General features: G+C 37.9%; 1 protein-coding gene across 5 annotated transcripts in view; it reads left to right on the top strand.

Annotated features, from left to right (window-relative positions):
* Nucleotides 1-11,343, top strand: part of grm8a (glutamate receptor, metabotropic 8a) — a 245,637-nt gene extending 234,294 nt beyond the window's left edge. For 4 of the 5 annotated variants that reach the window (XM_044108979.1, XM_044108978.1, XM_044108977.1 and 1 more), the window contains 3 exons: nt 9,129-9,269; nt 9,957-10,062; nt 10,576-11,343. In XM_044108979.1, coding sequence (XP_043964914.1) covers nt 9,129-9,269; nt 9,957-10,062; nt 10,576-10,625 — 297 coding nt within the window. In that variant the 3' untranslated portion in view covers nt 10,626-11,343. Of the gene's footprint in view, nt 1-9,128; nt 9,270-9,956; nt 10,067-10,575 lie in introns of all 5 variants that reach the window. The other variant, XM_044108980.1, reaches the window with a different exon arrangement.
* The last annotated feature ends 2,951 nt before the right edge of the window (nt 11,344-14,294 follow it).

The raw sequence follows: 14,294 nt of genomic DNA, 5'->3' as shown, positions 1-14,294 counted from the left end.
GTAGATGAAGAAATCGCCCGAGCTTCAAAATCTTTTTCGGAGGGTGCATTTTTGAAGCAGTGTATGCTAAAGGTGTGTGAGCAGGTGTGTCCCGATAAAGTACAGACTTTCCAAAATGTCAGTTTGTCAAGAAATACCATCGCGGAACGAGTTAAAGAAATTGCGGAAATTTATCGACACAGCTGGCAAGAAATGGGCAGCTGTCTAGCTTCATTAGCTGTGGATGAAAGCACAGACAACGTGGATCACGGCATTTGTCCATTTTTATTAGAGGGGTGAAGCCAGACCTGTCTGTAACAGAGGAGCTCCTGGATATAGTGGCGCTGCATGGAACCACAACCGGCCGGGACATTTTTGATGCAGTGGAGAAGTCTGTCGGTAAAAATAAATTGCCGTGGGAAAGGTTGGTGGGACTAACTACAGACGGTGCACCTGCGATGTGTGGAGGAAAAACAGGCTTGGTTGGACTAATGAAGGAAAAAATGCAAAAAAGCAACAATCAGACGCCGCTAATCACGTATCATTGCCTTATCCATCAGGAAGCGCTGTGTGGAAAGGTTCTGGAGCTGGATAATGTGATGACCACTGTCATGAAAACAGTCAACTTTATTCGGGCGCGCGGCCTGAATCACCGCCAGTTTCAGATGTTCTTGCAGGAGGTGGGTTCAGAGCATGAAGATATGCCGTACCAAGGTGGCTGAGTAGGAGCAAAGTCCTTAAACGATTTTTTGAACTTCGAGAAGAAATCGATCTTTTCATGAAAAACAAAGGAAAACCCTTGTCTGAACTGTCCGATCCGAAATGGCTGTGTGAATTTGCTATGTTATGTGACGTCACCGAGCATCTTGCTCAGCTAAATCAGAAACTACAAGGGCGTAAACAAGTCATCACACAGATGTCCGACATGATCACAGCTTTCCAGCGCCAAACTTCGATCTATGGAAGTACCAGGTGGAACAAAACAATCTCGTCCACTTTCCTGCATGTCAGATCATCTCTGCCTCATCTCCCGGTGCATTTTCATGTGCTCGGTTAACTACCAAACTAACTCTGTTAACAAATGACTTTGATCGGCGCTTTTATGACTTTTTTAAATCGTTTTGACATCTTTGCCAATCCTTTCACCGCCCGATGTCTGCAGTGCTCCTACAGATGGAGTAAATTGAGCTTCAAAGCGACAGTGGCCTGAGAGCGAAGTTCCGTGATGTTTCAATTGAGGACTTTTACCGTCTACTTCCCCCTGATTTGATGCCACAGCTTCGACTCCATGCAGCTCATGTTTTGTCCATGTTTGGAAGCACCTATCTGTGCGAACAGATGTTTTCAATAATGAATTTAAACAAGACCAAGCACAGATCGCGCATTACTGACGAAAACCTACACGCCGTTTTGCGGATTGCCACAGCACAAGAACTAAAACCAGACATCGACGAACTGACAAGGAGAAAACGGTGCCAGACATCCGGCCAGAAAACATTGGTAAGCACAAACAAACTGAATTAAAATAGAATTAATGTAAAACCAAAACTCAGTATACTGGAATATGAATATAGTTTATTGATTTTGCTTGTGTTTTGTTTTGTGTTTATTTACAGAACACAACTGGTGAATGAGGATATGTGAGTTGGTGACAGAGTGAAAAGGGATCAGCTTTGTGTTCAAGGACATTGTTTTGTTCTTATGTGAAATACATGTTCGTTGTGTAATAAATAACAAACGTTTTGTGAATGAAGTTGAGAGTTAACAGCAAAACTTGTTTTTATTCTTTGTCTGCTTATCTTTAAACACTGATTTAAGTATTGTAATTTTTCAACTGAGCAGTAATTTTACATCCATGCAAACTCAAATGTAATATTTAAAACTTGAATACATAAAATCAGTTACTTAACAATATGAGGTGTTGTTTAATTTATTTTTAACATTGTATTTCCATACATTTATGCTAGGGTTGACCAAGTCTAGTTTTCCAGACCTATCACTCTGCAACTTTAGATGCGTTCCTTCTCCAACTAACACACCTAGATCTTTGACTCATTCATAGGCCTCTACAGAACTGAGTTGCTGCTACTGAGGGAAGTCAACCTTTTGTATGGGGTATGTTTTAGCAGGGACGCATCTATAAATTGCAGTCTGTTGCAGTCTGGAGGACGGTATAAATAATTCCTGATATATACCGTCAATGTGGCCCGTTGAGGGTGGCCAATATGCTGAAGTGGCCCTTGGTGAAATTGAGTTTGACACCCCTGGATTAGATGGAGGGGGATGGGGGGATCCAAGTGGTTCTTTTTTTTTTTTTTTTTTTTTTTTTTTTTTTTTTGTAGAAGGTAATGAGGCACTTGTGACCAGTTAGCCTGGGCCCAATTAGCTGCTCTGACACAATGTGGTAGACGGTCTTGTGCACGTTTTTTTTTGGTAATTTTTTTATGTTGACCGTGTTCAACTTGTTTGAAATGTGAGCGGAATATGTGTGTGAAAAAAGTATCACTGGAGGTTTTAACAAGCTCTCGATAAAAAGAAACTAAAGAAAACCCACATTTTTCTAGTGCAAAGTTGAGAAAAATCATGCACCTTTCTTGCCTTCCTTTGTCACTTTTGTAGCAGGAATGTGTTCCTGAAGAAGACACCTTTCTGAACTAAACCAAGTAAGGGCTTAAAAAGCTGTAATTGCTGTAACTTCTTTTTGTAGGACCACAAACCGATGGTTTTGATATTGCCCTCCAACAGAGATGCTGTCAAGGATTTTTACACCAAGTGGCAGAAGAATGCACTTATTTGAAAAGGAGATGCTGTGTAGAAAAGTTTAAAAAGTTTCTTAAACTTTCTTTTTAGCTCTAGTCTTTCTTTTCTTTTAACATAACAAAATATAGGAGTTGATGCTTTTTCTGTTGAGTTACTGTAATAATAAGTAGTTCTGGTAAGTGTAATAAGACTTTTCTGTCATAAAAAAGCGACTAAAATTGAAAAAATGCTGAATTAGATATTTTTCAACTAACAATGTTGGATTTTTCTAGAAAACACGATGCTCGCACCATCATTCTTAGTTATTGCCAAAACTACAGACATGTCACCCTTTAAATGAAAGGAAATATGCTCCCCTCACATTCTGAGTTTCTATATATTTCTTGTCCCAGTTAGTGCAGCTTTGTGCAAAATAATTTGTGTTTTACTTTAATTTTGCTGGTGTTCTTTCCTGAGAGAAGCCAACAATGGAACGATTACCGCCAATAACTCTATGTTGGAGTTTGTTGAGCTTTTATGTAGAAAGTACTCCTGGTGTAATTCTTTTGTTACATCCTGTCCTCTCACCCCCTCCATGTGGCTGAAGCAGACAGCTGCCCATATTGCGCCTGTGAGTGGTTCCTCTTCACAGTTACCACATGCTTGGTCAGAATAAAACATTCCTCTCTGACATCGTTGTCCAGTGGAAGCAGACGTTTGTTTCAGGATGTACTGTTGTTCGAGCTATTTTTGGTGAATGTATGAAAGGTTTTTGTTGTTGTTGTTTTTTTTTCCCATTACAATCAAATTGTCATCAAAAATGCAAAAAGTGCATTGGAAGGCAATATCAATTCATTTCAGAGTATATATGTCAAATTAATTCCCAGAAATTTGGAGATCTATCCTTTATTATATGACCGTGTAAACAACTAATTCACTCAAATTCAACCTAAAAGGTTAAGAACATCCTAAATGCATTGGCATTCAGTTTGACAATAATAAGAGTTATTGTCCACAAGAAAAACTAGCTTTTATCAAGAAGTGACCTCTAGCAGAATGATTAGTGAAAAATTAGAAGACAGGGTAGAAACACAAAAATACAAAGGCAGTGGTTTATTAGTAATGTTTATGAGTAGAAAATACTCAGTGCAGTTAATGGCAATATCAACTCCTGTTAAAAGTGAGTTGTTTTTCTCAGAGTGAGGATTCCTGTTAAACCTGACCTGATGAAATTAGCTTGACAAAACAAAGCTTAATATCCATTTTACACACAGGATCAGTCATTTCCTTACTATAATTAATCTCTGGTAATATGCCAGTGTTCCCTTGTCACACCTACTCCCCATCCAGATCAGAAGACAAACTGCTTCTGACATTGGGGTTTTAAACGGGTCAGCTCCACCTCTGTTGGGTTACAGAAGCATTTCAAATTCTGTAGCTCTTGTCTCATAAATTGGCCGAGATCCCCCAGGCAATTTGAAAAGTCAAAATTGCTTCCAAAATATTTGTTTTAACCAGGCCACTTGTCAAGGACACCTTTGCTTCTCTGCAATCAGCTTGCTAAATGATGCAATGTTTAAAAGGGCAAAACAGTAATAGCAAGAAGAGTGTGGTCTGATGAAGCAAAAACATGAAGGAGAACACGCATAAAAAAGAATGAGAAGGGAAAAGAGCTGAAGTAATTCTCCTAGTTTGCTTTAATTAAGGCTAGACTTTAGCATAGCTGTAAAATACCTAATGTGCAAAGTGATGCCAATATCAAGGAGCAGCATGTCATAATTGATTGTTAAAACCACATGCTGTGATAAAAGGAGTTTGAAGCCGTGTTGATCTTGAACTGTATTGCCCTCCACGTCAGTCGCTCAAGAGAAGATTTTCGAGTCACAAACAAGACCCCATGGCAACAAGCGACACAGGACTTTGTTCATCAACTCAGTCGCTGAGCTTCTGTTCGCTCTTTCATCTGTCTCTCTTCCTGAAGGCCAATGTTTGTTCTCAGTAATGTGGAGTTTTTTTCTCTCTAGTTTGTTCAATTGTCTTATTTTCACCTAATAATGATTTTTTTTCACATGTTCATTATTTTCTTCCCCTGTTTCTCTCCACTACATCTCTTTGTCTCTATTGGTTAAGTCAAGCCTGTTGTTTTCCAGAGCTCTTTGATTTCCACACCCTTTTTCTCGCTTCTGGGTACGAAAACAGTCGCTGTAATTGCAGATGCGGCATTACGACAAAGAGCTTTTCAGTTCTTGGTTTATCAGACACGAAAAGCTAGTTTTCATCCGCTTTTAGTTTTCATTGAGCATACAAAATAAAGGAGCTTAGAAGTGAAGCCAAAATGTGTAACGTGAAAATATAAAGTTTTTTTTTCTTCTCCGTTACTGTGACTTTTAGTTTGAGCCTGTTTAGCTGCATCACCTCAATTCTAACCTAAATTGACTTAAACAAGTTTCACACGTCAACCACAGGCTGACATTAAATATGCTTCTGTGGGATTTTAAACACAAAATAGGACAATTATGAAAATGTAGAAAAACGACACATTGTTTTCTCAAGTTTTTTTTTTTTAGTTTTTTTTTTTTTTACACCAATACAAATCACTTGTATTTTACCTAATACACCAAAAGTATATTATCCTCTAACCAGTTGTCTTCAAAAATCATATAATTAGTAAATAAAGTGGGTGTGCAGTTTAATTTCAGTATAATAGCTGTCCTCACAGGACACATTTAGTTTTATTATATCTGTTTTCTTTCTGTTGCTACTGTTTCTAAGTCCATTGCTCCTCTATGCATTTTCTTTTTGTTGAGTCATTCTTGAGGTGGGTTCTGTTCTGGTTCTCCCTTTTAATCTATCAGTTGTTTCAGCCTCGGCTGTTTCCATTCACTCAGCTCCACTGTCTCACCTTGTCATTTCCCAGTAATCACAGTCCATCTTATTCATTTCTAACACCTCACGGACGTAAAAAGAAGAATGCATGCTCCGCTCAAAATCATACAGGAGAGTTTTATGAGAAGTAATTAAGTATGGGATTGTGTGCACTGCGTGTAAAGCTGTGCAGTATTGCTGAGCAGATGTTCACAGAGGAATACTTTTGACGCGTGTGAAAGTTGGTGTAGGTCATGTTGACTGCATCAGCCCGCGGAATTCGAAGGGTCTGCATGAAATTTAAATTTGCTTTATCTGCATTCATCTCATTCTTTATTAGTGCAACGTCTTTCCAAGTGACATTTTGAGCACACACCACGTCAGGACTAATTATTTACGAGAGGCAACGCCACAGCCGTTACACAAGTCGGCTGAGAGGAGACGGCTCCCTTCGCACCCATTAACGTGCGGTCGAACGATTAAACCGCCTGTCACCATCAACCGCGCGTCCGACGAATTACAGTCTTACACAAGACACTGAGTAATGAGGACTTTTACTGTACATTGTCGGATGGCGTAGGGGACTGGAGCTGTGAATAATGCCTTAAACGGGAGCTTCTGTTCCCGGCTGTCATGTAGCAGCCATCGAAGTGGCTACATCCTCATTAAAGCCAAACTCAGGTTTGTTTTAACCAGGAAGCTTCAGCTACTTGTGGCCTGATGAGAGATGATGGCGTTTTGAAATTCTGTTGACATAGACCAGGAGTGCCCACCCCTGACATACACTCTTTAGTAAAATTTTGAATGACAAAACTTTCTTCTTATCCCCAGTCTACTCTGTTAATGTTTGTGGCTTCTTTTAGACGTTCTCCTCGCCCAACCTGGCAACTTAGTTGAACGACCATGTCTTTTTTTAGTTTTCATATTTAGATTATGAATTTAATAGTCCTTCTCTATATTTTTCCAGATAGAAAAATACCATGTTAAAAGTTAAAGATGACCTTAAACATAAATCTTCCAGACATAAACAATTTGAAGCTCAGCTGGAAAACAACAATGTTGTACCTTTTATGATTCTTTAGGGAACATTATTTTTTTTGCAGTGTTGTTCAGCCTTTTTCCGTTATTCTGTATTCCTCTCTTGTCCCTTGAATCTCTTCTTTTATTTTGTGAGCTGTGAGTCATCCACCTCACTGGGTGTGAAAATAAGTTGTTCTTTCTCCATCTGTTCCTTTCTAATGCAGTGATACACCTAGATGCGTGTCACCACCACTCGTTCCAGTGCAGACAGAAAAGCAATCCTGGAAAAAATAGAAATTGGAAATGAATTGAGAGTTTACTCTTGCAAATTCCCACAAGTTCATTTTTACTTTATCTGTAAAAAAAAAAAAAAAAAAAGAAAAAAAAAAGACAAGTCGGATTCAAATGTCTTGCATGTGTTTGGGGACCCTTGTGAATGATCCTTTAACCTTTTGAATTCCTGTTTGTTTGACTTTAAATTAGTCTTTTTAAATGCATAACTTTTTGGGTATGCTTGCACTGACTCGCCTCAGGATTAGCCCTGCTGTCCTCTTCCCCTTTGGCCACCCTCAGTGTGATCACCTTGCCCCCTAGGGCGTCTGTGTGCTGCTACTGTTAGGTTGGATCAAAACTAATTTGACTCTGTGCAGCGCAGCCAAGGTGAGCGTTTGTTAAAGTGAAAAATTAGTTCAATAAAAAAAGTTTTTATTTGGACTGATTAAAGTTTTAATGAGCATGTCAATATAACTTGGCACCATTTGACTTAAAATGTATTCCACAACCCTAAACCCATCTAAGATGGTTATTTTACTGTCATGATTAAAAGAAAGTAAACCTTCTTAATGTTAGGTTTTAATGTATTTTTATATATTTTAAATAATTTGGCCTTTACCATGTTGTATTTAAATCGTACATCAAACTACTAACAATACATAGCAGGAACCTTACTGAGAATGTTGGGATGGTTGGATCTGGATTGAGATTTGATACTGGCAACAAACCAATACTAAAACTCAATCTTGGAATTGTTTGATATATAAATAGTTTTCCTAAAAGTTAATTATCTGGCTTCATAATTCCTTTACACTTTCTGTGAAATTGATCTCATCTACTATAAATAAATTGACCATTATTCTAAGTCAAAGTGCAGCAGTACACTTTTTTTTTCTCCACTTCTTCTCTTTCTGTGCTTATCAGCTCTGAACTTTTCAGTGCAAGAGTGCCATTCGACAGCGTTGTGCATTTTTGTCTGTCTTTCTATCTCTTGATCAATCTCTCTGCAAGTAACCTTCTACTTCTGTTCTTTGCACTTACGTCCCGAAAAACAACAGTTTTTGTGACGTTTCCTCCCTCCCTGCCGTCACTCGATTGCTTTTCTCTTCTGGCCATCTTCCATTTTTACCACACTTGTCCTTTACTCCTCCAACTCCGTATTATATACACCGATGGTAGCACTCGCCTGATGAGCCCCATGTCTCGAGAGCTTGTCAGCTGTGTCAGGATTGTGGGTGAAGCCCGTCATTACATCTGTCCTCCTCCAAACTACTCTCTAAAACCTACCGAGGACCTGTGGGTAGTGTTCAGTTCACTGCACTGCACTGTGTGTGTTGTCTGAGAATTTCTGTGTTTTATTTTATTTTATTTTTTTTGCTATACCTTCGTTCAATCTTAGTTTGGAGAATTGATTCGAACTGACAAAACAAAGATTTATTGAAACAGAATTTTCTCAACACCTCGGCAACAGAACACGGAACGGTTTCAGTGTCTGCAGTCTAGATTACTTTAGAGGACAGTAGTTGACAATGTGACTGTCAACTCTCAGGTGAATAAATAAGAGCACATATTTTGGAGGGAGCTGCTGTTCTTCAAGAAGAAGGCTCTGAAGGATGAGGTTTTTGTGTTGCCATCTGGTCCCACGATAGTCAAACTTTATCCAAACTCTTATAATTTTGTTGCCCGACGTGTTTCTCAGTTCACTTGCAGAGTGCAAAGATCCAATAGTGAGGACATCGCCTCTGATGTTTGGTCTCTTGGCCATTCCATCCCATATCAACGTTTGCGAAAGCGGCTTCTTGGACCATGTCGTACGTGTGAAGCAGTGGGATAGATTGGAAGACATCGCTGTAGTATTAGCTTGGCTGATCAATCTGCTCTGTGTGGTCTTGGTCAGCATTAAAACTTGCCATATTTGTATTTTGTATTTTGGCTCGCGTGATCTATATTATTCACATTGGACCAAGAAATCTGTTTCTTTTAGAAAATGTTTGGTTTAGTGAGGTTAGGCAACTTAACAGTAATTAGTTCTAGTTAGAAGAAACATGTTAAGATCTTAAATCTAAAGGTCAGGCATAAAAATAATGTTGCGTTTTGCTGTAACTTATTGTACTTTGTCTTAATCTGCATCACATTGAAACAGAAAGTGATTGATTTTGTGTCACTGGTATATTCTGGATATTTTTCCAGTATGGCTGAAATGTGTCATATTCTCATCTTTTCTCTCTCTTTGTATGTATTTCTTGTTCTAGATGTATATCCAAACTACCACCCTGACAATCTCCCTCAGCCTCTCCGCCTCCGTATCTCTGGGGATGCTCTACATGCCCAAGGTCTACATCATCCTCTTCCACCCGGAGCAGAACGTGCCCAAAAGGAAACGCAGCTTCAAGGTAAGCTGCTTTTTAAAGTTTACCAACATGAACTTATGTTAACGTAGAATTGGTGTATGTGCAAACGATACACAGACAATCAAAGAAAAAAGCAAGAGAAATTGAGAACTAATGGCCTGAAATGTGAATCTTGCCTGCATTCACTTGTTTGGCTGAAGAAAACACACATCCGGTGTTTCTTGGTGTTGTAGGGAAAGAGAAGACAGAGCTGCTGAAACGATATGAGGCTGCCTGGGATGATGGATTAGCTTCACTTTTCAAGCAGGTGTCGGGATTACATTTGTTGGTGCACAGAAGCGCAGACTGGGGATTTAGTCCAGTCAGTCACAGAGACGGACACGAGGCAGAAGAAAGGGAAAATACCAAATTGATGCATAAAATCCTGTGTTTCACATAGTGTGCAAGTATTCGTATGCCTTTTGCCACAAACATCTATGTATCGTTTATAATATAATAAATCAGGACAACGTAGCACGTAACGTTAAACAGCATTTGTATTGTGTTGCCCAGACACAGTCATCTATAGAAACAACTTCCTGTGTACATTACCGCAGATTTTCATTTGGATTAAACCATCCAGTCATAGAGCCGATTGCATAGTTAAAAAAACAACAACAGTTATTTGTAGGCAATTAATTGAAATTCTGGATAATTTAAGCAACTTATTATTTTTATTTTTTTTTACAGGCAATTGTGACAGCAGCCGCCATGTCGGGAAAGCTGGCCCAGAAGGGAGGAGACAGGCCAAACGGAGAAGTCAAGACCGAACTGTGTGAGAGCATGGAGACCAACAGTGAGTAAGAGAACACCAAACTTTTCTAATTACACATTTAAGCAACTTTACAGATTAGAATAGAAACATTCATCATTCTCACTTCACATTTAACATAGAGCAGTGTTTGTACCAACAGATTTTCTTCTAGGATTTCCATGTAACAGCTTCCTCTGTACCCAGGGCAGAAACACATCCTTGCATTATATCAGCTACAGATCGATGACCCTGATTTTTACAGGCAACCAGTTGTGACAAATTTTATTTAGGATCTTAGCTAAAGGTTGTTGAATATAAGACTTTGTTTTATTTTGTAACAAGGCAAATTATGAATGTGTATGAATGTATAACAGCATATTGGTCGGGCACCTGTGGTGCTGCACAGACTTTGACATTTAACAGAGAATGCTTGAGGGGACATGAGACGCTGCACTCTTCGAAGCCTCCACAACTCGGGTGACGTGCGGACGTGATGACATTGCTAATGAGCTTTATTCTTAATACTTTAGTTTAATGTTTCTCCTTCTCTTGCAGCTTCGTCAACTAAGACAACATATGTCAGCTACAGTAATCACGCCATCTGACGGGACTACGGAGGCAGAGGACGGGTCTTCTAGGAGCCGAGTAGAAGAGGAGGAAGTGTGGGATCACAACTGATTTTGCCGGGGGACAAAACGGTGAATGCACAGAGTGCCCAACAGAAATCAAGCATGAGACATTTTGTATTCGTTACCCATCAAAACCACAGAGGTGGGACCACTCAAACAGCCAGTCAGTGTGCCTGCTTTGCTGCTACTCTCAGCTCATTGGTCCTGCCATGAACTTACCTGTTTAAAGAAGAAAAAAAAATCCATAAAGTGACATACCACAAGACAATGGACAGCAAAAAACACAAAAAGGCTAAAAAAAATTATAAAAATGAATATCTTTAAAAAAGGTCTGAAGATGTGTAGAGATTATATATAAAAGGGCAAAGGTGGAGCTGAAAAAGAGATTTAACAAATTACATTTTAAAAGATATTTAAAAAGAGAAATGTATGAGAAAATCTGAGACTCAAAGTGTTTGTTGTTGTTCTCTACTTGTAAGTATTTTTGTGGTTGTGGCAACTTTTTCCATTCTCGTCTCACCGTTGTCTTTGGATCGCCCTTGCATAATGAGATGAGTGTGTTTCCTCCTTCTGTCTTGGCGATCCGGGTTGTAGCCTTGGGTTGCGAACCTGTAAAATGCCATGGTTGAAGCATGCCCGTTTTTATACAAAAAGGAGATTTATTTATAATAAAGGAATGTTTTGCAAATGTGTAGATTTGTTGTCATGTTTTTGACGAGCACTGGATGATTAGTATGACAAACTTATTCAATTACATCAAAAATAACGTTGCCTCAATCATACTGATTGCATGAAATCGGCTTTATCTGATAGCAGATAAATAATTACTTCCTTTCAACTGGAAGAAACATCCAGCTTAAAAAAGACATGGGTATTTTCTAAAAAACAATTTTTAATTGCGGTGGTAGTTTGTCAAATATGCATCAATTGACTTAGTGCCTCCAAGTGACAAATACATTGACAAGTTTTTCCGAACCACTCCGGAACAGGATGTTAAAATCAGAAGTCAACTTAAGCAAACCAGAGATTATTCTAAGGCTATTATGGTAAAATCACAGGATGTCTCTGGTGTGTGTTAGTATGGTGAGATGGGAGGAAAAAGAAGCATAAAGTGTCACAGCCTCCTACCTGACCAGTATGGAGGGATTTGCAAGTTGTCCTGGCTGGATGTCACTTGCTCTGCAATAAAATGAACAGAACAAGTAAAATGTACTTCTAGTCAACACAAATCAGATGCAGCTACAACATAGTTTATCACCAATAATTCAGTCTCATGTTTAGGTTCCATATTACGCACAGCATAAAGAAGGGATTTGCATTAGCTTACCAAATGAAACTCATTATACAAGTTTAAAAACTTGAGTCATGTAACAATTGGCTACAAGCACCAGCATACTCAAAAATATTTTATTCACAACTCACCAATTCCATTAACTGGTCAGTTTAGCTTGGAGCTAAACTTCATGGCTCCAAGCTCACTGGTAGCTGAGCTCTATAAACATAGAACAAAAGCGGATGAAACAAGTTGTTTAGAAGTCGAAACCAGAAACAACTTTATCTCCAACTCTCCTCTTCACACCTGACTGGGGAAAGCGAGGAGCCACCTATGTTACCATTCTAGGCAATGTGTATGCATCAAGAGCAATACAGCATAATCATGCATGGGAAAGATAGGACAAGGAGTGAAAAAGATGAATGACCAGGTGAATCAAGCTGGTGGAGTGAGTATACAAGTCAAACCACATACTAAAACAAAGATTTGTGCAAACTAACCTGCACGGAAGACGTACACCAAAAAATAAAATAGTAGGGTTGTTTTGTGTTTTGGTTTTGTAGGAATCAAACAGATACTCATGTGAAAGGATGTTTTCAAAGAGATTGGTCCCTAACAATGCCCTGATTGTTGTAAGCCAACTCGAGACTTGACAATCAAATCCAGTGTAAAAGTAATCTTCCATTCAATTCATCCAAGCCTACAAGTGTTCCAACCAGTACAGTAGACTTCTTTCAATGTCTAACGATCCTGCACCTGCTGCATGTTGTTGACAATTAGGTAAGATGACACAATATACTATGATGTGATAAATAAGGTAAAATGACAGTATAGTATGATGTCGAAAAAGAGGTAAAAATACACACAGGGTAGTATGATGTCTATATTAATATACTATGCTATGTCGATTTACATCATTTTACCTAGTTTTTTTATATCATACTATACTATGTGTCTTTTTAACTTGTTTTCAACATCATACACTGTGTCTTACTTGGCCTCTTTTTTGACACTCTATACTATGTATCATTTCGTATTCGAGGTGTCATTTTACCTTGTCTTCAACGTAAGACAAGGTAAAATGCGTAATTTCACCTCTATATTAATATAATACTATACTATGTCGTTTTACCTCATTTTTGAGGTAAGACTGTCATTTTACCTGGTTTTTCACATTATACTATATACTATGTCATTTTATCTCGTTTTCAAGCTAAAGCTATAGTATGTGTAATTTTACCTTGCTTTCAAGGTAAGACTATACTATGTGTAATTTTACTTCATTTGTGAAGTATGTCTTTTTACCTCGTTTTTATACTGTCTTTTCACCTCGGTTTTAACATATTATATTATGCGTCTTTTTACCTTGTTTTTGACATCATACTATATTAAGTGTCTTTTTACCTCGATTTGGAGGTAAGAGTATAGTATGCGTCTTTTTACCTCGTTTTTGACATCAGTTTACTGTGTTTTTTTATCTTTTTTTTACAACATACTAGACTGTCATTTTACCTTTAGAACATAGTATAGGATGATGTTAAAAGCGAGGTAAAAGGACGCAAACTATAGTCTTTTTTAGTATGCCATTTTTTGGATGATTTCGACGTCATAGTATAGTATGTCGTTTTTTTGACATTTCGGCATAATAGTATATGTATCGTTTTTGCACATTTTCGCCATAGTATAGTATGTTGTTTTTTGCACATTTTCGGCCATAGTAGTAGTATGTCGTTTTTTGCACATTTTGACGCCATAGTATAGTATGTTTTTTACATTTTGACATATAGTATAGTATGTCGTTTTTTGCTTTTTTCAGTCATAGTATAGTATGTAGTTTTTGCACATTTTCGGCGCCATAGTATAGTATGTAGTTTTTTGCACATTTTGAAGTCATAGTATAGTATATTTTTCACATTTTACGCCATAGTATAGTATGTCGTTTTTGCACATTTCGGTATAGTATAGTATGTTTTTTCACATTTTAGGCCATAGTATAGTATGTCGTTTTTTGCATTTTGACGCCATAGTATAGTATGTTTTTGCACATTTTGACATAGTATAGTATATAGTTTTTCACATTTTACATAGTATAGTATGTGGTTTTTTTACATTTTAAGCCATAGTATAGTATGTAGTTTTTGCACATTCGATAGTATAGTATGTAGTTTTTGCACATTTTGACATAGTATAGTATGTCGTTTTTCACATTTTCGTATAGTATGTGTATGTTTTTTGCACATTTTCGACGCCATAGTATAGTATGTCGTTTTTTTACATTTGACGCCATAGTATAGTATATGGTTTTTTGCACATTTTACCATAGTATAGTATGTGGTTTTTGCACATTTTACACCATAGTATAGTATGTAGTT

The sequence above is a fragment of the Gambusia affinis genome, linkage group LG23, assembly GCF_019740435.1.
Source record: "Gambusia affinis linkage group LG23, SWU_Gaff_1.0, whole genome shotgun sequence".
NCBI lineage: Eukaryota > Metazoa > Chordata > Actinopteri > Cyprinodontiformes > Poeciliidae > Gambusia > Gambusia affinis.
The sequence above is the reverse complement of the archived record's forward strand: the minus strand, read 5'-3'. Positions and strand labels throughout refer to the sequence as shown.